Source organism: Monodon monoceros, unplaced genomic scaffold (genome assembly GCF_005190385.1).
Source record: "Monodon monoceros isolate NGI ecotype Baffin Bay Population unplaced genomic scaffold, NGI_Narwhal_1 Super_Scaffold_21, whole genome shotgun sequence".
Lineage (NCBI taxonomy): Eukaryota > Metazoa > Chordata > Mammalia > Artiodactyla > Monodontidae > Monodon > Monodon monoceros.
The window spans coordinates 37876609-37900874 of NW_021703778.1; the positions used below are offsets into that span (position 1 = coordinate 37876609).

Here is a 24266-nt window from a genome sequence, read left to right on the forward strand (position 1 = left end):
AGTTCTTTCCATCACAAACAACAGGAAATCGACCCAAATGAGCTAAAGCAAAAAGGGGCTCTTGCCATTGGAAATTTCAACGTTGACGGGCTATTTGATGGTAAGGAAATACTGTTCACTTTTTGGTGGAATGCCTGCTTGGCTTGGCTTCATTAATAAGCCCAGTCCCTGGCTGTGGGGACTGAGTCAGCTCCTCAGCCCTGGCCAGGAGTCAGGAAGGGACTATTGGTGTTGGCTGGGGGTGGGGTGGGTTGGAGGGAGACAATAAGCGTCCACCTCTATGTGCCAGGTTCCATGCTAGGGACACACAAATGGACAGGGCACGGTCTCTTCTGGTCAGGAAGCTTCTCATCCACAAGACCAATGATTTGCATTTCCATTAATTCCCTTTTTCCCTTAAACTACACAGGTTTGACATCAACAATAACCCCTCTGAAATATGAAGCACATTTTGAAAATAGCCCACACCTCTCATCCGCAGTTTTACACACATGCCAACTTGATCCCACAGGTGGTAGATGGAGACCTGGCACGGCAGGAGCTGACCCCAAACGAGCCCTCCCCTTCCCATGTGTTTTTGCTAGAAACAGCTCAAAAGAGATGGTCGCCTTCTGCTTTCTGAAGGCCGGTAGCGCAGGTGTGGTTATTTCAGGGACAAATGCCCTGGAGGTGCTCATAGTGCTGGCACAGCTTTTATGGAGGTGCTGACATAAGAATAATCACACCTTACACTTTGTGAGCGATTACTCTGGGCCGGGTGCTGTTCTCAATGCTTTACACGTAGAGCTCATTTGACCCTTGCAGCAACTCCATGGTGCTGGTGCTATAACGTCCCCATTTTACAGATAAGGAGACTTATGAACTGCGTGGTAAATAATATTTGGTTAAAAGACCCCTCCCCTCCCCCCTTCTTCATCCTGTTCCTCTTGTTCAACTCCCTTGGGGGTCCCACTGGTCAAGCACAAAGGAGGAAGACTCATGAAAAATATTAATAAACTCACATGTTGTACACACTGCTATATTAAAAATGGATAACCAACAAGGACCTACTGTATAGCACAGGGAACTCTGCTGAATATTATGTAACAATGTAAATGGGAAAAGAATTGGAAAAAGAATAGATAAATGTATATGCATAACTGAATCACTTTGCTGTACACCTGAAACTATGACAACATTGTTGGTCAACTATACTCCAATATAAAAGAAAAAGTTAAAAAAAAAGACCTGTATCACTCAGATACAAATGTAAAGTGTTAAAAAAAATAATAATAAAAATAAACTCATGTTGCCTTCTGACAAATATTGGGGCAGCTATTAGCATGACCTGGGATCTTACGCCAGTCACTCTGGTGTGAGCCAGTAGCAAACCCAGGATCAGCGTTGGCTTTCTGTCTTCTCAGACTCCCTTTCTCACATGGGGTGTTTAGTGGGCTTGCAGAAATGCCTGGTGGGTTTGGAATCATACAGTGCTTGGGTCCTATTCCAGGCCCTGCGCTTACTGTGTAATTTTTGGATAAGTGAGTAAACCTCATACTTGTTACTGGAGACTTTTTCCTTTTTCCTCTGTAAAATGGAATAATAATAGTACCTACGTACCAATAGTACCAAAGGGGTTATTGAGAGGATTAAAGCAGATGGTACCCTAAAATGTTTAGCCTGTTTCATTTGGCAGTGGTAGCTTTTGATAGAGGTAGAACAGTGATATTTTCTCTCTGAGGCAGAAACTGCTGAAGCTGGGCTTGGCAAACACGACAGAAAACGGTCACCAGGAAGTAAGCTCACTAGAGGGACCCTGGAGGAGCAGGCCGTGACCGAAGAGTCCCTTAGTCAGCAGCAGTGATGCAGAGTCTGCACCAGCCTGCATCTCCAGCACCAGCCCATGTCTGGCACATAACCTTGGAGCTGGGGTCCTCAGCTTTCAGGGTGAGTGGGTGTTTACTGTGTAACGCAGTTATTGAAATCCTTGCCCCTAGAGCAGGTCTCCCTGGGTTCAAATCTTGGGGAAGCTCTACCACTTACCCGCTGTCAGGCTTTAAGTGCCCTACTTTACCTCTCTGTGCCTCAGTTTCCTCATCAGTAAAAGGGGATAATAATAGTACCTCTATCCTAGGGGTCAATGCGAGGATTAATTAATTAGATGCCAGAACCTGACATCTAATAAGTGCTGGTTGTTATTACCAAGCTCCAGCCAGGGCCTGGAGCAGAGCATCCAGTGAGACACAAGGTCAGTCTTCCTGGGCATTTACAACAGTGGAAGGGGAGATTTAAAAAAAAATCAGCTTTTGTTACAACTGAGGTACATGCTTTCCAAAAAAGTACAGTGTTTCAATTTGGACAGGGGGTTCCTAATAAATTTGTCTCTTGCTATGTGGGAGGAGAGGTCCAGGGAATTGTAGGGAAACGTACGTGGCTTCTCAGGTATTACTAGTAAAAATAGACTTTTCTAGAAGGACACACTCCCACAGGAGCTCCCAGAAAAGACAGGAGGGAAGGTTGGGGAGCTGGGCTCAAAACCCTGGAAACAGTGCAGCTGGGCAGGAAGCGCTCATGCCTCCGGGTACCCTCCCTCAGCAGGAATCAGTGTCAATCAGTTTTATTCTTGCTGAAGATTCTAATTCCAGGGCCAGGGTATCAGACTGTCCTGAAGTACATTCTGGGAGGCGCAGGCATCCTGCTGGACATTTCCTGACACTGAACCTATGAGGAGGGCTGTTCTCTTAATGGATATCAGGCAGGTCCAGCAACACCATCCCCGGAAGTGACATTCAGGTAGGGCAAGAGAGCTTAGCTTTTTTGTACCATAGACATCTTCTAAGAATAATGTTTTTTAAATGCATAAAACACATAGGATTACAAAGGAAAACAAAGATAATGAAATATTAGAAAAAACAAATAGATGATATAATATGTAATTTTTGGGTTAACTCATGAAAAAGGAGATCAGGGCAGTGGCCTACCACACTGTTATTCTGAAGTACAGATGAGTGTATATTAGCCATAAAAAGGAATGAAATTGGGTCATTTGTAGAGACATGGAGGAACCTAGAGACTGTCATACAAAGTGAAGTAAGTCAGAGAGAGAAAAACAAATACTGTATATTAATGCATATATGTGGAATCTAGAAAAATGGTACAGATGAACCTGTCTGCAAGGCAGAAATAGAGACACAGATGTAGAGAACAAATGTATGGACACCAAGGGGGGAAATGGTGGGGTGGGATGAATTGGGAGATTGGGATTGACATATATACACTAACATGTATAAAATAGGTAACTAATGAGAACCTGCTGTATAGCACAGGGAACTCTACTTAGTGCTTTGTAGTGACCTAAATGGGAAGGAAATCCAAAAAAGAAGGGATACTTATCACTGTACAGTAGAAACTAACACGACATTGTAAAACAACTATACCCCAATTTAAAATAAAGAAGAAATGAAGTACAGATGAGTGTAAACAATATTTTGAAAAATCTGCGCAACTGTAATGTGTCATGGACATATCTGTGATTGCTACTGGGGACAAAGCCCCAGGTGCTGCTGATACTACGGTGGCTGGTAGCCTAACCTCATAATTGAAGGAAATGCTAAATTGCAGTAGGAGATTAGAAGAAATAATGAAAATGTTTTCCCCATTTAGGGAGTCCCTGATTTAAACCGAGAACCTCTTCTCTCGGCATTTTGTTAAATATCAGTGGTACAAGGTTATGTGAAAAAGCCCAGATTTTAAGACACTGAATTTTCATTTGCTTGTATTTTTTGCCAAAAGAAAGAAAAAAAATACATTTGTGTGTATATTAAATACATCTAGAACAATGTATAAAGAATATTTCATACTTAAAGAAAAGGGAAATGTATGGAAGGATCTAGGTTCAACGCCAGTGCAACCTTCACAAGCCTTGGTCTGGGGCTTCTCTCCACCTCTCTGGGCGGGATCAGTCCGCAGGACAGGCGGAGGAGTGTGTTTCCCTGGGTATCCCCAAGCCACACCCCTGAAAAATACCGAAGTCGGTTTTTCAAGTCAGTTCACGGTGTCCTGGCACACGCACGGCCTGGGAGGTGGGCGCCCACTTTTTGTGAGGCCTGAGTTTTGTCCCTAGTCAGCTGTGTCAGGTCTGTTTCAAATCTCTCTGAGCCTTGCTTTCCTGGGTCTCCAGCATCCAACTCCCAGGCTCTCGTTATCCACGTGGGCCTTATTCTGCGGCGCTTTGCAGTTTATCAGAGGCACCTGGAGCAACAGGGGGTGGATGCAGAGATAGGAGCCCGCAAAGACTGGAAGGCAACCTCTGGTAGCTCCTCAGGCGCGGGGGAGCCGGACGCGCCGGGGCGAGGGCTTAATCTACCGGGTGGCGGATTCGGGTTCAACGAAAGGCAGTATTTTTACCCATCAGAATTGCCCAGGATGAAGAGAGGGAGGGTGTTCCCCTCAAACGTGAATCTTTGTTATTCCCACTTATCAGTTGATTTAAAATCGGGGTTTCCGCGTAGGATGCCCCCCCCCCACTCTACCAGCGTGGGGGTATGAGCCCGAAAGGTACATTTTAGAAAAATACCACTACTCCCGCCCCCAGGGCAAGTAAGGGAGCAATTTCAGTGGGACATACTGGGTGTGGAGTGTGGGGGTAGTTATTTCGGCAGATCTTGGCGTTCCTAGACTTCCACGTGAGGTGGTAATCGGCGACAGCGTTTCGTACAGCTCCGGTATTTAATTCCCAAGAAGGAATAAGGCAAAAAGTACACACAACCCCTTACGACCGCGGCAGGACTCGAACCTGCAATCTTCTGATCCGAAGTCAGACGCCTTATCCATTAGGCCACGCGGCCGCTCAATGGTTTATTCTCTTTAGACAATCTAAAAAGTATTATTACCGCCCACCGGCTTGCCCAGGACGAATCCATCTGCTTCTTGAGCAGGGGAGGTTGGACCTTGGTTCCCAGAGTTCTTCAGGGAAGGCCCACCCGGAAGTCCTTCCTCCCCACCCCGCGGGCGGACCGGTCCACTTTTGGCTCTCCTATTGGTCGCGCTGGGAGTCTCCCTCTTGCCTCTCGGGTAGCGGCGGGAGTGAGCGGGGCGCAGACGGGAAGTTGCGGCTGCCAGCTAGGCGGACTGCTTCGGTGCAGGCCACACGCCACTCCGAGGCTGCATAGGCCGCGCGGAGGGAGACGCCGCGTCGCCGGCCTGGGGTCGGGAGCCGCAGACCACGAAGCACCGGGCGGACTGAGGTTTCCGGCGGGTTCGCCGTTGAGGGGAGGCCGGGTCCCTGAGCGGCGGCGCGGCCCCTCCCTCTCCAGTCAGGGAGCGAGGCCCTGAGCTGGGCGGAGGCTGGTCCCAGGGCGCACCGCGGCGCGGCCGCCGGGCTCAGGCTAGCGGGCGGGCGGGCGGGCGGCCGGGAGCGCGGGGGCCGCTGCCGACGCCCCCTGCAGGGCGCCCTCGGCCTGCTGGGCCCGGGCTCAGGCGTGGGTCGGGGCCCTGCGGGACGGCGGCCCACCTGGCGGGTTCGAATCCGGGCGCTGTCTCCTAAAGGCGCTAGGCCCTCGGGCTGCGGCGGTTGCGATAAAGGCAGCCACCATTTGCCGAGGACTTGCCGAGGGCCGGGCCGCGCGGCGTGTTCGCCCTGTGTCACCCAAACAGCAGCCCTGTATGACAGGTAGAATCCGTAACCCCATTTTACAGAGTAGGAAATTGGGGCCTAAGGAGCTTGCCCAAGGTCACACGTCTCGTAAGAGCCAGAGCCGGCATTCAAACCCGCGTCCTCCTATTCAGAGTTTGCCCTCTTAACCACGTCTCTCACCTTCCCTGATGAACTTACGTGAACCTCAGTTTTCCTCAGGAGGGGTGTTGCTATTTCCCAAGGTTGTGTGATGATTCACTGAGAAAATGTACCTAAAGGCGCTTGGCACACTGCCTGGGCCGCAGAAGATGCTTAAGGAATGATGGCTGTTAATATCACACATGTTACGTGTGTCGTTAGTAACACTGTATATCATCTGTCTCCTTTAGGATTTGTGGGTGGAAGGCAGGCATGGTCAGAACCATTTCACTGACAGGAAAACAGAGACAGGACGTGTCTCTCTCCACGTCTCTCAGCCAGTAGAAGCTGCCAAGCTGGAGCCCAAAGCCAGGTGTGCTGACTCCCAGCGGGGGGCTCCCTGCACCAACCATGAGCCGCCTGCTCTGGAGGAAGGTGGCCGGCGCCACCGTCGGGCCAGGGCCGGTTCCAGCTCCGGGGCGTTGGGTCTCCAGCTCCGCCTCCGGCCCCGTCCCCAGCGACGGGCAGCCGCAGCCGCCGCCGCAGCCGCCGCCGCGGCCAGTGCCGTCCTCGGAGGGCGGGCAGCTGCGGCACAACCCATTGCACATCCAGATGCTCTCGAGAGGGCTTCACGAGCAAATCTTCGGGCACGGCGGGGAGATGCCCGGCGAGGCCGCGGTGCGCCGCAGCGTCGAGCACCTGCAGAAGCACGGGCTCTGGGGGCAGCCGGCCGCGCCCTTGCCCGACGTGGAGCTGCGCCTACCGCCCCTCTACGGGGGCAGCCTGGACCAGCACTTCCGCCTCCTGGCCCAGAAGCAGAGCCTGCCCTACCTGGAGGCGGCCAACTTGTTATTGCAGGCCCAGCTGGCCCCCCGGCCCCCGAGCTGGGCCTGGGCGGAGGGCTGGACCCGGTACGGCCCCGCGGGGGAGGCCGAACCCGTGGCCATCCCCGAGGAGCGGGCCCTGGTGTTCGACGTGGAGGTCTGCTTGGCAGAGGGAACTTGCCCCACATTGGCGGTGGCCATATCCCCCTCGGCCTGGTGAGTACGGACAGGGGTCAGGGGACTTGAGCACATGTGGGGGGCCCAGCTTAATGGTTTGGTGAGCTCCCACTATGTGTTTGGTGGGTGGATTTCCAGGGACTGTGGACTCAGTGGTGAACTAAAACAAGCCTTGACCCCAGCATTTACAGACCTTACTTTCTGGTAGGAAGGTATGGGTAGTAAACAACACCCAAGCAAATGTCACGTGGTAATAGGGGCTGTGCAGAGAATCATGTGTGTTGAACTTGAGACTGACTGGGAGACCACTTGAGATCACCTTGATTTGGTGCCTTCCCACTTGCCCTAGTAGCTTCCTGAGAAGTTAGTCCAAGACATTTGAAGAGTGTTTCCATTTGGGGATGTTATTGGTAATTTTGGGCAGGAGAAACCTACCTTTTGCGGGAATGGCCCAGGCAGTATAGGACACTCAGCATCCCCAGCTGCTCCCTTAAATGCCAGACCAAATCCTCGCAGCCCCGACCCATTTCAGTGTTTCCAAATACCCACTCCCCTCGGGAAACCGCCCCCCCGACCCGTGACCACCCCCAGCTGAGAAACTGCTTCCTTCCCCGAGCCTTCCAAGCAGGCTTGCAGGCATTTTTGTCCCCAAAAGGTATATTCAATCTCTCTTTTCTTTTTAAATAACTTTCTAAGTGCTACCCAAGTTTCTTTTTCAAACAATGATGGCAGTACTTTTCTCCCCTTTTTTATTCTTCATTCCAGGATTAAAATACTATTTACAACCTTAATGCTTTCAGGCATGGCCAGCAAAAAAGTTGGCAGTTTCTTTATTCCTATTGGAAGCTACATCTTTGTAAAGAAAGCTGCGAAATGTTAAATATGCAGTTGAAAATGGTGAAAGCATGGCTAAATAGATAAGGTAGGCATTAACGGCTGAAAAGAGCAAAACTAGATGATTCCTCATTGATGTAGTTCCAGTTAAGATGAGAATCTCAGTGCTTACTGTGTAACTTGATGGTCAAAATAGAGGGAATGCTGTCCATCATTTGAGAAAGTAAAGTAGACTGTGGTGGCTGAAAGGAAATTAGGAAACCAGTGATAAGAAGGACTTGTTTTTTGATCTTTTGGTCATTCTTGGCCAATTTCCCTGAAGTCCCCCTTTTCTTTTCCTCTTTCTTCCTCTCCTAATTTTTCATCTCTTTCTCTCCTTGTCCTTCCCATCCTCCTCTCATTCTCATTCCATTCTTGCTGGTGGTACTGGGGGCACTGTGCAGTTTGCCTGGCGGCAGAAGTCATTGCTGAGGACTGGGCTCATGCTGGGGCCTTCCTTCTGGGAGCCTGACTATGGCGGGGGGTGGGAGGTGCCAGATGGGACCCTGACAGCAGTCCACTTTTAACCTGGGCACATCCCTGCCGCGTGGCTGCGTAACATCAGGTTCCTGAGCAGCCCGCAGTTTCCAGTGGGAGGGAAAAGCCTTGGATGGCCCAGAGGGCAGCTTCCCGAAGGCTGCTGGTAAGGGCTTTGGTCATCAGACCAGAGGGACATTACACAGGCTGTCAACACCGATCTAAGATTCACAGGAAAAGTGTAGTGTTAACGGCATTGGTCCTGACTCATCTTAAATTTGCCAGAGGTGTTTGCATTTTGGCGTTCTTCTTTTTTTATCACAAATAAATTTAACAAGATGGTTCTCATGTACAGCTGCAGACCCGGATCTTGACAACAGTCTGGCTTTTTATTGCAACTAAAGTCCCAGTCATCACCACAGCCTCAAATATTTGACATCCTTCAGCCTTTTCTTCTGTGTTGTGTTTGTTTGAGGGCTTTGACATGTTGAATCGAAAGGGGAGGAGGTTTCAACTTGAGTCCCTGAGCGTTTTCCCATCATTTGGAGCGTGAGTTAGATTTTACCAGGTTTAACACTAGGAACCTCTTTTTGCTGGTAACCCCTTCCCCCAAAGAAACTAGTTTTATGTTTGTTGTATCTGTTGCGGCAGATAACCCCTCCTCCCCGCCATAAGGGAAACGGGCAGCTTGTTTGCAGCTGTGGTGGCCACACATGTGGCCTCGTCACTCACTTTGATGCTGAGTGGCCTTGACCCTTTGGTGTAATCTGTGGTTCACAAAAGGCTTTTGCTCAGCAGCCATTTCCCCACACTTAGTCTTGTGGATCTTGAGCAAACTCCAGCCTTTTCCTGAATCAGTGTCCGGCCCCCAGCAGGCAGCACTCATCCCCTGCCCCTCCCACCCCAACCCTAGCACATATTTCCTAGCACATGTGCATACATTTCCTCCATTCTGGCACTTTCCCTGGTCTCTCACTGAGGGTGGTTGTTCAGAGACAGAGCACCTTCTACAAGGTGCGTGATTTGCTCTTTGTCCTTCAGAATCTTTCCAGCCGTCAGATGATTCATCCTGTACACGTGTGCAGCATTTGTCTTTTTTTTTTTTTTTTTTTTTTGCCACTTTGAATTAAAAAAAAAATTCCACTTTGGGTTTTATTATAATTGTCTCTCTTCTTTACTAGCACTTTGAACATTAGCCATTTTGTGCTTATCAACGTGAGGGGTAGATAACGGTCATTAAGACACCTCAGAGCCAAGCGCAGACTTGGTGAGCCCTGGGCGTAACAAACACCTTGATGGCCCGGGCTGAATGCCCATCTGGGACCCCCGGGACTGTGGCACTTAGCTCCCTTTCTCTCTGTGGAGGTTGAAAAGTAAAGAGGCTTTTGTAACTCCTCCGCACTCCCAACACATACCTGGGCAGCACTCCGCCCGACCTCTAGCTCTAGGAGCACCCCGTGGTCTCCCTTGTACCCCCAGCTGCTAGCGTAGGGCCTGGCATGTGGTGGTAGGTGTGCAGTGGGGATTGTGGGGTAGAACTTGAATGCCTCCGTGCTGAACCTGCCTGCCTCTCACCTCCCTCAGGTATTCCTGGTGCAGCCGGCGGCTGGTGGAAGAGCGTTACTCTTGGACCAGCCAGCTGTCGCCGGCTGACCTCATTCCCCTGGAGGTCCCTGCCAGTGCCGGCGGCCCCACCCAGCGAGACTGGCAGGAGCAGTTAGTGGTGGGGCACAACGTGTGCTTCGACCGGGCCCATATCAGGGAGCAGTACCTGATCCAGGTATGGTTCATGGGGCCAAATGCAGGCTCTGGCACCGGATGGGCTAAGAGCCCTGCTCTCAGTGGCTAGGGAAGGCATTGCTTTTCCTGGCCAGTGCCTCCATCGCCTTTGTAGAAGCTACAGGGCCTCCTGTTGACCAGCCCTGCCCGTGATCCCTGTACCCAGCTGTTCTGTCCCTAGGGTCTGCCTGGCACAGGACCTGAGTTGTCACAGGGTACTAATGGCCTTTATCTCTGTGCGGCATTTTAGAGCTTAGCGTGGGTCTTTGGAGGCTGTGGGCCCCACGGCCTGGGCTGCCATCCTGCCTTGGCCACTGGTGAGCAGCTCGAGCCTCTTAACATCCCTTTTACAACTAAGGAAACTGAGCCTCAGTTTCCTTATTTGTAAAGAGAGGGAGATGGCGGAAGCTACCTCATAGGATTGTTGAGAGGGTTTGAACAGTGCACACATCAAACACTCAGAACCATAGTTGTGGCAATTCTTAATTCTGTGAAAAGTGCCCTAGGAGAAAGGCAGGGCAGGTGAGAGTAGCCTTAGCCTCTAGCTGAGTGTGCTGAGGCTCAGACAGCCTTGTTGACTTGCCCAGGGCCACAGAGCTTCTGAGCGGCAGTGCTGGGGGCCGAGCCTGATAGCTTGGAAGGCCTCGTTTTGGCCACTCTGTTCCCAAGGTGCCCCTGGAGCTGTTGCTGGATGCTGGGAAGGCCTGTGTGTTGGGATTCAGCCAGGCCTGAGCTTTCAAGCGTGGCTAGGGTTTGAGAAGGCAGGCCCCTCACAGGTGGAGGGACAAGCGTGAGCAAGCATGAAGACACTCTTTAGCACTGGGAGGCTGTGGGCTGGGAGGGGAGGCTGAGGTGGGGCTGGTGGGCTAAAGTGCCGAAGCAGGGGTAGGCTGGCCCCTCAGCTGCAGCCTCCTCCTCAGGGCTCCCACATGCGCTTCCTGGACACCATGAGCATGCACATGGCCATCTCAGGCCTAAGCAGCTTCCAGCGCAGTCTGTGGATGGCAGCCAAGCAGGGCAAGCGCAAGGCCCGGCACCCCACACAGCGAGGCCAGAAATCCCAGAGCAAAGCCAACGGCCCAGCGGTGAGAGCACACTGTGGGGGGCCCCCATCCCCGGCCGGCCTGTCTGGCTTGAGACTGAGCTGATCTGCCGTGTCCCTTGCTCTGGCCTCCAGATCTCATCCTGGGACTGGCTGGACATCAGCAGTGTCAATAATCTGGCAGACGTGCACAGCCTTTACGTGGGGGGGCCTCGCTTAGAGAAGGAGCCCCGCGAGCTGTTTGTCAAGGGTAGCATGAAGGACATCCGTGAGAACTTCCAGGTATGGTGGTGGAGAGGGGCTCTGGGGACATGGGCTGTGGCAGACCCCTAGTGACCCTGGGGAGTGTAGCTGCCAGACCTGACCCTGAGAGGCCTGGTGGTGGTAGTGGGATGGCTGCCCACCCAGCGCCTTCCTGTCGCCTGTGCCAGGACCTGATGCAGTACTGTGCCCAGGACGTGTGGGCCACCTATGAGGTTTTCCAGCAGCAGCTACCGCTCTTCTTGGAGAGGTGAGGGAGAGCCCCTCTGGGAACCCATGGGGGTCAGTGGGTTCCTGGTACCCGGGCCCACCGTAACCAGGTGGTGCTGGGCCTTTCTCAGGCTGGGGGCCTTAGCCTTTCTGGGCTGAGAGCATGGAGCCACTCTGTCCAGTGGTGGCCACCTGGGCCTTGGACTCTGGGGTTTCTACAGAGGCCCTGGAGGGGGGCGCTGAGGCTGTGCTTGTTTCATGTGCGTGGCCCTGGTTTGCTAAGCACCGTCTCTGAACCCAGATCCTGAGCCAAGGACTTCACATCCGTCTTGGTTATGTTTGCTAGTGAGTCAGTTTTATGATGTGGTCAGAGTCATAAGCGTCAGCCAGACCTGGTTCTAATCTTAATTATCCTATCCAACTCATTTGACCTTGGGCAAGTTACTTGGTTTCCCTGAGCCTCAATGTTCTTATCTGTGAAACATACACAAATATACTTGACTACAGTTGTGAGGTTCTTGTATGATCTTTTGTGTGTGGGGGGTTGTAGCACAGTGCTTGGCACTTAGTCATTACTCAGCAAATGGCAGCCATTTTCATTTTTGTGATCTGTCATTCCCCCCATTACCCCTGAGGATGGGATGATATTATTCCCATTTTATAGATGAAGGAACTTAGGCTCAGAGAGATGAAGTGACTTAGCCAGGGTCTCATGGCTGGGAGACGGTAGAACTGGGGTTTCAACCCGTCTCTCTGACGTGGGTGGTTGGGTTGAGGATTGCCAGGCTGGCCCAGGGATTGGGCCAAAGCCTTGCCTCCTGTGGTCATTTATGGCAGCCCTGGTGTTTGTCCTCAAGGTGTCCCCACCCGGTGACTCTGGCTGGCATGTTGGAGATGGGTGTCTCCTACCTGCCCGTCAACCAGAACTGGGAGCGTTACCTGGCGGAGGCACAGAGCACCTACGAGGAGCTCCAGTGGGAGATGAAGAAGTCACTGATGGACCTGGCCAACGATGCCTGCCAGCTGCTCTCAGGAGAGAGGTAGCCAGGCCCTGGGCGGCTGGATCCCCCTGCAGGGGATGGGCAGGTGGGAGGGCTGGCCTTCGGCTTGGCCTTAGCCCTGCCCTGGTGGACTGGCTGTGCAGGTACAAAGAAGATCCCTGGCTCTGGGACCTAGAGTGGGACCTGCAGGAATTTAAGCAGAAGAAGGCAAAGAAGGTGAAGACGAAGGAGCCGGCCGCAGCCAGCAAGTTGCCTGTCGAGGGGCCCAAGGCTCCTGGGGATCCCAAGGATCAGGAAGGTGGGGAACATGGGTGGGAGGTGGGGCAGGGATGGACCCTGGGAAGGTCCTGGGACCGGGGGGTCCCTTGGAAGGGGTTGCTCCGGCCTTCTGGACATGAGTAGGCTGGGCAGGCCTTTGTGAGAGACCCTCCTCTGGTCCTGATTGTCCTCCCCGACCCTGTGCAGACCCTGGCCCCCCCAGTGAGGAGGAGGAGTTTCAGCGAGATGTCATGGCCCGCGCCTGCTTGGAGCAGCTCAGGGGGACCACAGAGCTCCTGCCCAAGCGGCCCCAGCACCTTCCTGGGCACCCAGGGTAAGCCCTGTCTCCCTAACATGTCCAGCGGCTATCCTTACCCCTCCTTCCACCCTGGGACACCTCTGTTCTGGGCCCCAGCACAGGGGGTGATGTGCATATGGGCCCTTACTAACCTGCTGCCGTCTGTTCCTGCCGTCTTCCAGTCCTGCTCACTAGTTTGCTCTGACTCCTGGGTCACTGGACTTAAGCGGTACAAGTGCACTAAGCACCTGCTGTGTACTGGGCCTCACAGTACCCTCTGAGAGTACAAATAGGAACATAACTCCTTCTTTCTAGTAGCTTCTCCCTGGGAGGAGCCAGTTGTGCAGACCAGCCAGCGCAGCTGGAGTTTATATCCATGATGAGACAGAAGAGTCATCAGTGTTGAGGCAGTGCCTGACTCTGCTTGGGGAAATCAAGGAAGGCTTCCTTGAGGAGGTGACCCTTCATTCACACCCCATAGAGTGGCAGAGATGAGAAAATAGGGGCAGCCAGGGTGAACAGCAGAGTGCCAACTTTACATTTGCCTGAGATGAGGCCGCCTTAAATTTTGTGCCCTGAGTGCCTCACTTGCCTCACCCTTGTGTTGGCTCCGGTGAACAGCACGTGAGGGATGGAGCTCTGAAGGCTCTGGTGTGCCTCTAGAGCAGTGGTGGGAGGGCAGATCTACTTGCTCCCTGCATGAAATGGAGCTGGGGAAGGAGTCCAGCCCTAGGTTATGCATGTGGGTCCTGACTTCTGAGTAGTACAGGGGGGCTGACATAGGATCTTTCCTTCTGGGATATTCGAATTATTCTAGGGGACTCCGTGGGGGTCCTGGCTGTATCCCAGAGGGAAGGGATGGTGACTGTAGGCCGAGGTCACCAGAAAGCCTTGGGGTCTTGGAGAGCGGGTGGGGCCCTTGCCGTCACACACTGTCCTCCCCCGACTACCATGACACTGCTCTCTTCTGGCGGGGCATAGGTGGTATCGGAAGCTCTGTCCCCGGCTAGATGACCCTGCGTGGACCCCAGGCCCCAGTCTCCTCAGTCTCCAGATGCGGGTCACACCTAAACTCATGGCGCTGACCTGGGACGGCTTCCCTCTGCACTACTCGGAGCGGCATGGCTGGGGATACCTGGTGCCCGGGCGGCGGGACAACCTGGCTAAGGTGCCACCAGGCAGCGGCCTAACGTCGGCTGGGGTGGCCTGCCCCTACACGTAAGGCTCTGGCTCAGGGAGGAAGGGGCTGGAGGCTAGGCACCCCTTCCCCTTGGCTAGAGAGACCAAACCCACCTCAGGCTAGTGGAAAGAGCTCGGGTCTGAGAGTCTGGGTTCTAGTTCTTTGTTTGGTGGCTGCCTTTTCTGTCTGGACCTCAGAGCCCTGTGGGGCTGAGGGTGTGGTGCTTGGAGCGGGTGGGACTGAGGCCCTGCTCCTGGGCCCGGCAGCCCAGCTGCCCTCACAGGAGTGTGCAGAGCGAGGGCTGTTGGAAGTGACGGGGGATGAGCTTTGTCCCCCTTTTTTGAGTGTAATTTATTGAGCACTGATTATATTCTGTGTTAATAAACGTTTTACAGTGCTTCCCTTGTTTGTTTCCCAGGCAGTCCCGTGGTTATCTTCATTTTAGAGTTGGCAAAACAAAGGCCTAGGGAAGTCAGTTTCTTGTCTGAGCTCACAAACCCTTGAGCTTTTGACAGGCAGGTGTTGGGGAGAAGCCATAGCACTTGAAGTGGCCCAGAATTGAGAGTCCTGGCTCTGCGGGGCAGCCTGAACCACCCGTGGGGCCTTAGGACAGAGGGGCAGGGATCAGTCTGCCCCTTTGCAGCTGAAGGATGGATGAGTGGGCAGGAGCCAGCCTGGGGCAGGGCCCAGCCCTGACTTCCCACTGCTGGGCTCCCAGACCTTTTCCTGGGGAGGTGGCAGCTCTGGGGAGAAGCGCTTAGATTTGAGTCAGCCCAGGCCTCGAAACCCAGCCTGCCACCATTGTGCTGTCATTTTCAATTTGTCACTCCCTGTCTATGAACCAGGGGAAGTGCTGTCCACTTCCGCCCCAGAGCTGATTCTGAGGCTAAACGGAGGGAGTCGTGGAAGGCCCCCAGCGAGCTGCCTGGCCCGGAGGGGGCACCCGGTAACCAGAGGCTGCTGCTGCTGTTCTCTGCGCAGAGCCATCGAGTCCCTGTACAGGAAGCACTGTCTTGAACAGGGGAAGCAGCAGCTGGAGCCGCAGGAGGCAGACCTGGCTGAGGAGTTCCTGCTCACCGACAGCAGCACCATGTGGCAGACGGTGAGGGCGGGCTCTGAGCCTGAGCTCTGGGGAGGGGGCTCTGTTCCCTCAAGGAAGGGGTGGCCTTTTGGGTGGGGGCGGGGTGCTGGATGCGCTCAGTTGTCCACCTCAGGCTGTCCTGGGCTGTCTGTGTGTCGCAGGGAGGGGTGGTGGATTTGGGCCAAGCCAGCCCTCTGCTTCACTTCCTTGGTACCTGGGCCCATCCAGGTGGAAGAAATGGGCTGCTTAGAAGTGGAGGCCGAGGCCAGGATGGAGAACTTGCGAGTGGCAGTTCCAGGTCAACCCCCAGCTCTGGTGAGCTGGGCACCTGCTCAGGGGTTGTCTGGGTGGGTGTTGGGTGGCAGGGCCCTCCTCTTGTACCCAAGTAGCTCTTTCCCCCCAGAGAATTCCCAGGATCTTGGGGAGCTGGGAGATGGCTGCCCTGCCTTTGGGTGGCCCCATACTTGTTGGAGGCCAAGGAGGAAGCCTGAGACCTCATAGCCATCCTGTCATTTCCCAGCTTACCTGCTTGCCATTTCAGGCCCTTTTCCCACCCCCTACCCCATGGCCCTCGCTGAATGCAGGTGCTGGAGCAGGGCCTGATCTAGGTGTGTGGCCCCCACAGACTGCTGCTGGTGGCCCAAAAGCCAGCCAGCCAGCTTATCACCATGGCAACGGACCCTACAATGATGTGGATATCCCCGGCTGCTGGTTCTTCAAGCTGCCTCACAAGGTATGTGTCCTGGTGTCCTCGCTGTGCTCAGGGCGCACAGTAGGCCTCCGGAGTGACTCAAACAGGGAGACTCCCTTTTTGCAGGAATGCTGGTAGTAGTGGCGCAGAGTATGATCTCATACAGATGTTGTTATCTCTCTGAGGCTTTGTCTTTCTTCTGAAAATTGGGTGGTGAGGGGCATGGTGGTGGAATTAAATTACACACAGGGCATGTCAGGTGTCTGTGCCACATCTGGTACATGATAGGATCTGTTGACTGATGGCTGTTACTGTGAGGGGAGCTAGGGGTGTGTGTGTGTGTGTGTGTGTGTGTGTGTGTGTGTGTGTGTGTGTGTGTGCGCGCGCGCCCCCCAGACCGCTCTGCTTGAGGTTGTGGGCTCAGTGATGGGCAGAGCCCAGGCACACAGGGCATCAGTTCCTCAGCTAGGGGTCTGCTATGTGCCTCCAGCCCCTGCTTCCTTTGCTCTCTTCAGGATGGTAACAGCTGCAATGTGGGCAGCCCCTTTGCCAAAGACTTCCTGCCCAAGATGGAGGACGGCACCCTGCAGGCTGGCCCAGGAGGTGCCAGTGGGCCCCGTGCCTTGGAAATCAACAAAATGATTTCTTTTTGGAGGAATGCCCATAAACGTATCAGGTGGGTCACTGTGGGAGGGCAGAGACATGCTGTCTGTCCGTGCCTCTGGCCGGGTTACTGCAGTCTTGGGATCCCTTCCCCTGCCTTCCACCCAGGGGCCCCTGACAGCCTGTGCTGCAGTGGAGGGACAGCCTGGTCTAGAGGCCTGGCTGCTTGTGGTCCTGGTGCCATGGGACCGTGGGCAAGGCTCGTTCCCTCTCCAGCTGCAGTTTCCCTGTTATGTAAAAAGAGTGGTACTGTAGGACCTTGGCGGCCCCTCCCAGCTCTGTGGCCCCTTCCATGGAGGGCTAGTAGCCTGTAAGCTCTGTTGGGGGCTGGGAGTGGGTCCTGTAGGCTGGGAATGGCAAATGGGTCGAAGGCTAGTTCTGAGGGGTTTGTGGCTGCCAGTGGCACACTCTTGTGAGAAGGGTGCTGTGATGGGTTGGTAAAGTCTGCCCTGAGCCTGGAAAAGGCAGTGGTGGCAGGGCTGGTGCTGGGTGCCTCATGGATACTCCAGGACGGGGGCCGAAGCTACCTCAGATGCCTGGCTAGTTCCCGGTGGCTTATGCTCCTAGACGGTAGATGCTAGGCCCACCCTGAGTCAAGTCAGTGGGAGAAGGGTTGAGGCTGGGCAAGGAGGGGGCACAGCAACCCCCAAAGCTGGGCAAATGAGGGCCGTGTTGTGATGGGGGATGGAGTGTGTGCTCCCTATGGCTGTGCTGAGCAACCCGTCTGTCCCCATAGCTCCCAGATGGTGGTGTGGCTGCCCAGGTCAGCTCTGCCCCGTGCTGTGACCAGGTATGTCCTGGCAAGTGGTTGTGGGAACGGGAAAACGGGGGCGGGTCCTAGGACCCAAGCAAGCTGCTGAGCCTCATGTCCTCCCCCCAGGCACCCACACTATGATGAGGAAGGCCGCTATGGGGCCATCCTGCCCCAGGTTGTGACCGCTGGCACCATCACTCGACGGGCTGTAGAGCCCACATGGCTCACTGCCAGCAACGCCCGGGTATGTGTCCTCTGCATCTCTGGTCCTGCCCTTTCTCTCCTGTGTGTCTAGAAGCTGGGGTTGCAGAGGGACTTTGCTGAGGAGCATGAAAAGGAACCTAAGATCTGGGTCAGGCAGGACTCAAGTTCAAATCTAGCTTCACAACTCATCCAGCTTTTCAGCAAATATGTTCTGGGCACCTGCTCCTGGCCAGACATTGACAAGGCATGCTAGGCACAGCTATTGTGGAGTCTAGATGGGGCTGGGTATAGAGCCAGGCACGGAGCAGGGATTCTTTACCTGGAACTGTGGAGTTTGGGGCACTGCTGGCTGGCATTCCTTAAAACCATCCCCTCAGGAAGGGCTCCAGCATTCTCAGTCTAGTCAGGCTCCAGGGATGGGTGGGAGGAGTGTACTGGGGTATCTAGGTCGGGGCTTACCTCACTTCCTGCAGCCTGACCGAGTAGGCAGTGAGTTGAAGGCCATGGTGCAGGCCCCACCCGGCTACATCCTCGTGGGTGCTGATGTGGACTCACAGGAGCTGTGGATTGCAGCTGTGCTTGGAGACGCCCACTTTGCCGGCATGCATGGTGAGCAGGAGCCGGGGCCGGAGCAAAGCGGTGGCAGCCTGATGCCTCGCCAGGAGGATTATTTCTGAAGCCTGTTTTCTCACTCCTACCTCGCCCCCCAGGCTGCACAGCCTTTGGGTGGATGACACTGCAGGGCAGGAAGAGCAGGGGCACCGATCTACACAGTAAGACAGCTGCCACAGTGGGCATCAGCCGTGAGCACGCCAAGGTCTTCAACTATGGCCGCATCTATGGGGCCGGGCAGCCTTTCGCTGAGCGCCTGCTAATGCAGTTCAACCACCGGCTCACGCGGCAGGAGGCAGCTGAGAAGGCCCGACAGATGTATGCGGTCACCAAGGGCCTCCGCAGGTGAGGGTGCCTCTCCCATCCACGTTACCCCAGGGCCTCAGGCTTGCTTTACTACCTTTACCGCCCCATTCTTTTCTACCTCTTCCCATTACGTGAGTCCTCACCTGGCCCCTCTTCCTCCAGACCGCTGTGACCTAGTTCTAGGGTGGTTTGTCCTTGGGTTGTGACATCTGCTTGCTTAATGCTCAGTTTTCCTCATAGAGTTAAAGCTGTGCTTTTGTTATGCTGTCAGAGCTCTGGTCATGCAGAGTGAACAGTAACGGGGGGTTGCAAACTCACGTGCCTACAGGGAGTGAGAGCAAGTGCAGCAGGCGGTTTAGTAGGACAGCTGACAGGAGGGCCTATGGAAAACCAGAGACTTTAAACTGATTTTGACAGAGGAGAAAGCCTTCCCAGGCTTCAGTTTGCTTCCGCCCATAGTACCTATTGTTTGCTCAGGGCCTCAGCAGCCTCCTAGGAGGGTTCCTGAATCGAGTGTGAGGGAGGAGAGGTGCCTTTACAACTTGTGTGGGTATAATACACGGTGTCCACGTTTAATTAGCTGACCTCCTCATGGAAAGACTAAAAGTTAAGTGATAACAGTTCAGTAGTAACTGCATAAAGGCAGAAAAGGGGAGCCGAGTATTGTCCAGGGAGGTGAGAGGAGGACATGGGGTTGGGGGTGGCATGCACCGTGGGCGGTGTGTGCTGGCGGAGGCAAGGCAGTGACGACAGAAGAGGTTGGGCCTTAGTTGTGGAAACCTTTGCTGGCCTCACAGAGGAGTCTGGACTGAGGGGTGGTGGGGAAACCCTGGTGCACCTTTGAACAGGTGAGTGGCGTGGCTCTGGAGCCATCTGGAGACGAGCCTGGTGATGTCTGAAGTTGCACTGAAGCTGGGAGTCTGGGGCAGTGGGGACTGAGAAGGGTCAGTCGGGCCTGGCTGTAGGTTCTGTCTTCTGTCCTCTGCCTTTCAGGGAGTAGCCTGTTCTATTCCCCCCTACGCGCACCCCCCCACCCCACCCCCCCCGCAATGTGGGGTGATAGCTCTTGCTGCCTTCTGGACTACTACATGCCACCTGCTGGTCATGGGGCAGTGCAGTGTCTAGGGCATTAGGACAATAATAACAGTAGTGGTTCTCGTGTTGGAGTATGTCCTTTATTGGGCTACCCTCATGTAGTCCCCAGAATCCTGGGTTCCTGTCTAGGCTCTACCTCTTCCTGGCTGTGTGATCCCACAGTCACTTAGTATCTCTGAGCCTTTTCCCCCTCTGAAGTGGAGCTTGTAGGGGAAAGGCACGACCCCAGGGTGGTTGTGGAAGTGGAGAGGGGATTGAACGCTCCTAGCCCAGGGTTTGGCATAGAAGAGGCGTTCCCGTGGGAATGACAGTTGTGACACTGCACCCGCCCCCCCCCCCCAAGGTATCGGCTGTCAGATGAGGGCGAGTGGCTGCTGAGGGAGTTGGACCTCCCTGTGGACAGGACCGAGGATGGCTGGGTTTCCCTGCAGGATCTACGCAAGATCCAGAGAGAAGCTTCTAGGAAGTGAGAACTGTCTGTGTGTTAAGGATGGAGGGCGGGTCTGGGCTGGCCTGGGGAAAGCTGGGATGCTTTATTTTTAGCTCTAAGATGCTAAAAGACAAAGCTTGCCCTCTCTTTGTTCCTTGCCCCCCAGATCACAATGGAAGAAGTGGGAGGTGGTTGCTGAACGAGCCTGGATGGGGGGCACGGAGTCAGAAATGTTCAATAAGCTGGAGAGCATTGCGATGTCTGACACACCACGTACCCCGGTGCTGGGCTGCCGCATCACCCGAGCCCTGGAGCCCTCTGCTGTCCAGGGGGAGGTATCCTACTACCCTTGGAACATGGGGAGAGGGTCGCAGGGAGGGCAGGGTTCCTGTACTACCTCCTACTCTAGTGAACTGGTATGTGGTTTAACCCTTCTCGCCTGTGCCTACCTTCCCTCCCCAGTTTATGACCAGCCGTGTGAATTGGGTGGTGCAGAGCTCCGCTGTGGACTACTTACACCTCATGCTTGTGGCCATGAAGTGGCTGTTTGAGGAGTTTGCCATTGATGGGCGCTTCTGCATCAGCATCCACGATGAGGTTCGCTACCTGGTGCGGGAGGAGGACCGCTACCGCGCTGCCCTTGCCCTGCAGATCACCAACCTCTTGACCAGGTAGGCAAGGCCCGTGGCCTCTCTGGCATGACTATATACCAGATATGTGGGGCTTGGACCAGGCTGAGCATGATCTGAATTTTCATCCCCCCCAGAAATAAATGTTCCCACTTTTCTCTCTGATTTTTAAAACTTGTAGCAGTCTTAAAAAAGACTGGCCTCAACCTTTAGAAAAAATTTTTTGGGGGATTGAAAGTGTCATATACCAAGACTAGATCACTGAGGTGGTGAGAAGGTAGAAGCCAGGGCAGTTGTTCCAAAGAGTAGTTCTCAAATTGTGCTCCCCTCAGAACACACCTTTCTGTTTTGAAAATCAAAATGACAGAGGCTTTTCTCAACCCGTAGAAAACTGAGATATTTTCTTCCATTCGTAAATGTTAATTCTTAAGTGCCAGAAGTTTGTTATTCTGAATACTGACAGAAAACATTGTTAATGGGGAAACTCAAATGTGATTTTAAAAACATATTTTTTTATATATTGAGTTGTGGTTTTTTTTGTAGTAAAATTCCTAGTTTATATTGGTTACATTAATGATGTTACAGTTTCATGTTGATCCTGCCCCAGAACCAGTTTGGGAACCATGATCTATCCTGATTAATGGGTAAATAATGGATGTTTTACAATACTCAACACTGTCTCCGCTGCCCTCTTAATCATCTCCTGGGGGGGGGGGGTTATGTTTAACAGAGGTAATGAAAATCCTCATATATTCAAATTCTGGCCCAATAATTGAAATTTTGACATCAATAAAGTGTACCAAACTGGAAAAAAAAAGGTGTGTTTTGAGTCCATAATTGCACGTGTCTCAGCGGGAGGTGTTTGGCTGCTGGATAGCGGGCAGTGCTGGCCCTTCAGCTTTCTTTGCTAAGTGAACAGAGCTGGCTGGGGGGAGGCTCTGCCTTACGGATACCAGGTCATCTCTCCTGGATTCACAGCAGGGACATGACTGTGAGAGGAGGTCGGGTCTCTTTCAGGTGCATGTTTGCCTACAAGCTGGGTCTGAATGACTTGCCCCAGTCAGTCGCCTTTTTCAGTACAGTCGATATCGACCAGTGCCTCAGGAAGGAAGTGACCATGGATTGTAAAACCCCTTCCAACCCAACTGGGATGGAAAGGAGATACGGGATTCCCGAGGGTGAGCACAAACACCTTTGTTCCTCGTTACTCACTCGTAGGACGTTAGGCATAGAAAGTGGTCTTGGACAACACGAAGCTTGGGGCACCAGAGGATAAGAAGTCTACTTCTTGTGCTGTGTTCTGGGCTGTTTCAGTTTATAATGTGCCCTGGCTCCAAAGTGAGCATGATGCTCAAATCACAAAGGCATGTGTTTCCAGAAAGCTGTTCACAGTAAATGAAGGAATGTTTGAAACTCTGGTTTCTTCCATCTGTTCCCTTCCCTCTTTAACCACAACGGAAATGTTTGAAGATTTACTGTATAAAGTCAAAGTACATTCTTAAGTGAAAAAACTGTGCTTTGAGTGCCAAACAAGTAAATCAAAAAGCTTATTTTCTATGTATCTAAGATAAACTTATTTTATACAAAAAAGAAAACAGATCCCCCCCAAATGTAACATTACCATTCCTGGCAATTACTCTGAACCCTTCCGTACTTTTTGACCTTAAGTTCCTTTTCTCACTTCTGACCTGTGAGTTAACAATTCTTGAGGAAGCATCCTAACCAATTTGCACTATTTTTCAGGTGAAGCACTGGATATTTACCAGATAATTGAACTCACCAAAGGCTCCCTGGAAAAATGAAGCCAGCCTGGACCATAGCTCTGTCTGGAGGCTCTGTATTTGCTCCCGTGGAGCTTCATCGGGGCAGTGCAGGCTCCTAAACTCAGGCTTTCAGCTGTGCTTTTTTGCAAAAGGGCTTGCCTAAGGCCAGCCATTTTTCAGTAGCAGGACCTGCCAAGAATGATTGCCTCTAACTGATGGTGCAATTAGTTCAGAACCAAGATGCCAACACTGGTGCAGGCTGTAGGACAAGGGGGCATTGTTGCTTGCTGGGTGAAAAGAAAGCAGAAGCCCCAAAGTTCACATTAACTCAGGCGTTTCATTTATTTTTTCCTTTTCTTCTTGGCTGGTTCTTTGTTCTGTCCCTCATGCTCTGATGCAGTGCCCTAGGGGAGAGAAGTAACGCTCTAAATGTGATAAGCCTGCTCGGAGGCAGTGGAAATAAAAACAAAGATCCTTTATCTTCTCATCAAAGCCTGTGTTAGTCATGCTTTCTCCCCTTTCCCACTCCTGGGAGGTAATTATGTTGGAGAAGGGAAGAGTTCTACAGTAGAGTAAGGTGGTGCTAACTTCTTTTTTTTGGGCTTTTGTTATACCTGGGGACATGCGTGGGACAAGATGACAGAGAAGGGGCATCAAGATGCTACATAACTCCCCTGAACTCAAATGCCTAGTAGGCAAAGGGAGTGGATGGGGCCAGGTGCATTATGGCTTGGAGTGTGATAAACTGAAGAATGTAAGTTAAAAATTTTTGAGACGCTAGAAATCCAGGGTGTTTTATGTAAACTCCCAGTTTATGTTAGACAAACCTGAGGTGATAAGAAATTTTAGGCACTAGAGGTAAGGAAACATTGAGTTCTGCTTCAGAGATGCTATAGGGCTCACGGTGTGCTGCTGTATGTAACTGGTTTGTTCCTCTCCCTTTTAGTCTTATCAGAGGGCAAAAGGAGGATAAGAAACTGGCATGACAACCTGAGCTGATCATAGAGTGGCCCTCCTTCGAATGAGGGCATGATAAAAGAGGAAGTAAACTGCTTTCTGAGCCAGAATGCTTAGGCTCGTGATTTTCCAATGGTTCAAAAGATCACAGGGGAAGACCCACAGAAAGGGGTCTTGTTTTCATCACCCCCTTTCTGGAAATGTCTACCCAAAATGTATACAAGCCTGGGCAACTGGGTATGGTTCCAAGTTTACAACCCCTCTCTTGAGGAGCCTGTTTCAACTTTGTCTGACCACCTTTTGGCCCGTTCTCTGTGGTTGTTGCTCCTCCACTAACCCGTGGCTGCCCCCAGACAGGCTGCTAACCCCAGTTAGAAAGGGTGGCTAGGGCTTGCTGCACTTCAGTCAGAAGCAGGCACTGACCTCTTCATCTTCATCCTCATCCTCTTGAAGAACCATGTCCAGGATGTTCCCTTTGATCTTGAAGTCCCGTGAGGTGCTAAGCTTTATATGCTGCATCAGGTTCACCTGTGACAGGATTGTAAACATGGGCACATTTTCCTACTGATAGCTCCTGCCCAGGACAGCCTAAACTATCTCTGACAAACCCTTCAGTTCCTCTAGGAAGGCACACACCCACTTGAATCCATGAATGTTTGGATTCAGGCCATCAGAAACAGAAAAGAACTGCAGATTTTCCCCCCACTGCAGTTGTGTTGCTTCAGTTTGCCAGGTCCCTTCACAGGGTAAATGGAATTGGTAGAAAACAGTATGTTTACCTTGGACCTCTTAGAAAGGTGGATGAGAAATTTTTCATACTGTTCAATGGCAAAGATGAGATTAGGGATTGGCTTGGTTTCCCGAAGAGCTCTGGCCTACAGGGCAAAGAAGAGAAGACCTAAGTTTTGGGTTCAAGGTGTTTTTTTTTTTTTACATAAATTTATTTTTG

At 52.7% G+C, this 24266-nt stretch overlaps 2 protein-coding genes and 1 non-coding gene across 4 annotated transcripts in view; 1 reads left to right on the forward strand and 2 right to left on the reverse strand.

Moving 5' to 3' along the window:
* Positions 1-4753: 4753 nt before the first annotated feature.
* On the reverse strand, positions 4754-4826 carry TRNAR-UCG. Its single transcript has one exon. It is a non-coding gene; the product is annotated as a tRNA-Arg (tRNA).
* A 232-nt stretch (positions 4827-5058) lies between these two features.
* Positions 5059-22596, forward strand: POLG (DNA polymerase gamma, catalytic subunit). Its single transcript, XM_029237292.1, has 23 exons — positions 5059-5225; positions 6004-6792; positions 9688-9883; positions 10803-10967; positions 11060-11206; positions 11356-11435; positions 12253-12435; positions 12540-12694; positions 12862-12988; positions 13934-14170; positions 15114-15234; positions 15442-15528; positions 15839-15946; positions 16420-16580; positions 17304-17357; positions 17448-17565; positions 17999-18134; positions 18236-18482; positions 19882-20004; positions 20135-20303; positions 20431-20639; positions 21615-21775; positions 22341-22596. The coding sequence occupies exons 2-23, from the start codon at positions 6164-6166 to the stop codon at positions 22397-22399; spliced, it is 3672 nt and encodes a 1223-aa protein (XP_029093125.1). The 5' UTR covers positions 5059-5225; positions 6004-6163; the 3' UTR covers positions 22400-22596.
* Positions 22057-24266, reverse strand: part of FANCI (FA complementation group I) — a 78059-nt gene continuing 75849 nt past the window's right edge. For both annotated transcript variants that reach the window (XM_029237290.1, XM_029237289.1), the window contains exons 36-38: positions 24097-24192; positions 23741-23845; positions 22057-22764 (exon numbers count right to left, since the gene is read on the reverse strand). In XM_029237290.1, coding sequence (XP_029093123.1) covers positions 22702-22764; positions 23741-23845; positions 24097-24192 — 264 coding nt within the window. In that variant the 3' untranslated portion in view covers positions 22057-22701. The remainder of the gene's footprint in view (positions 22765-23740; positions 23846-24096; positions 24193-24266) is intronic.

Bases quoted from the DNA above. Each gene is read 5' to 3' on its own strand.
- POLG (XM_029237292.1), top strand. From the start codon at position 6,164: ATGAGCCGCCTGCTCTGGAGGAAGGTGGCCGGCGCCACCGTCGGGCCA. The intron at 15,947-16,419 runs GTATGTGTCCTG...TGCTCTCTTCAG, and splicing joins TCTTCAAGCTGCCTCACAAG to GATGGTAACAGCTGCAATGT. The intron at 17,358-17,447 runs GTATGTCCTGGC...TCCTCCCCCCAG, and splicing joins CTGCCCCGTGCTGTGACCAG to GCACCCACACTATGATGAGG.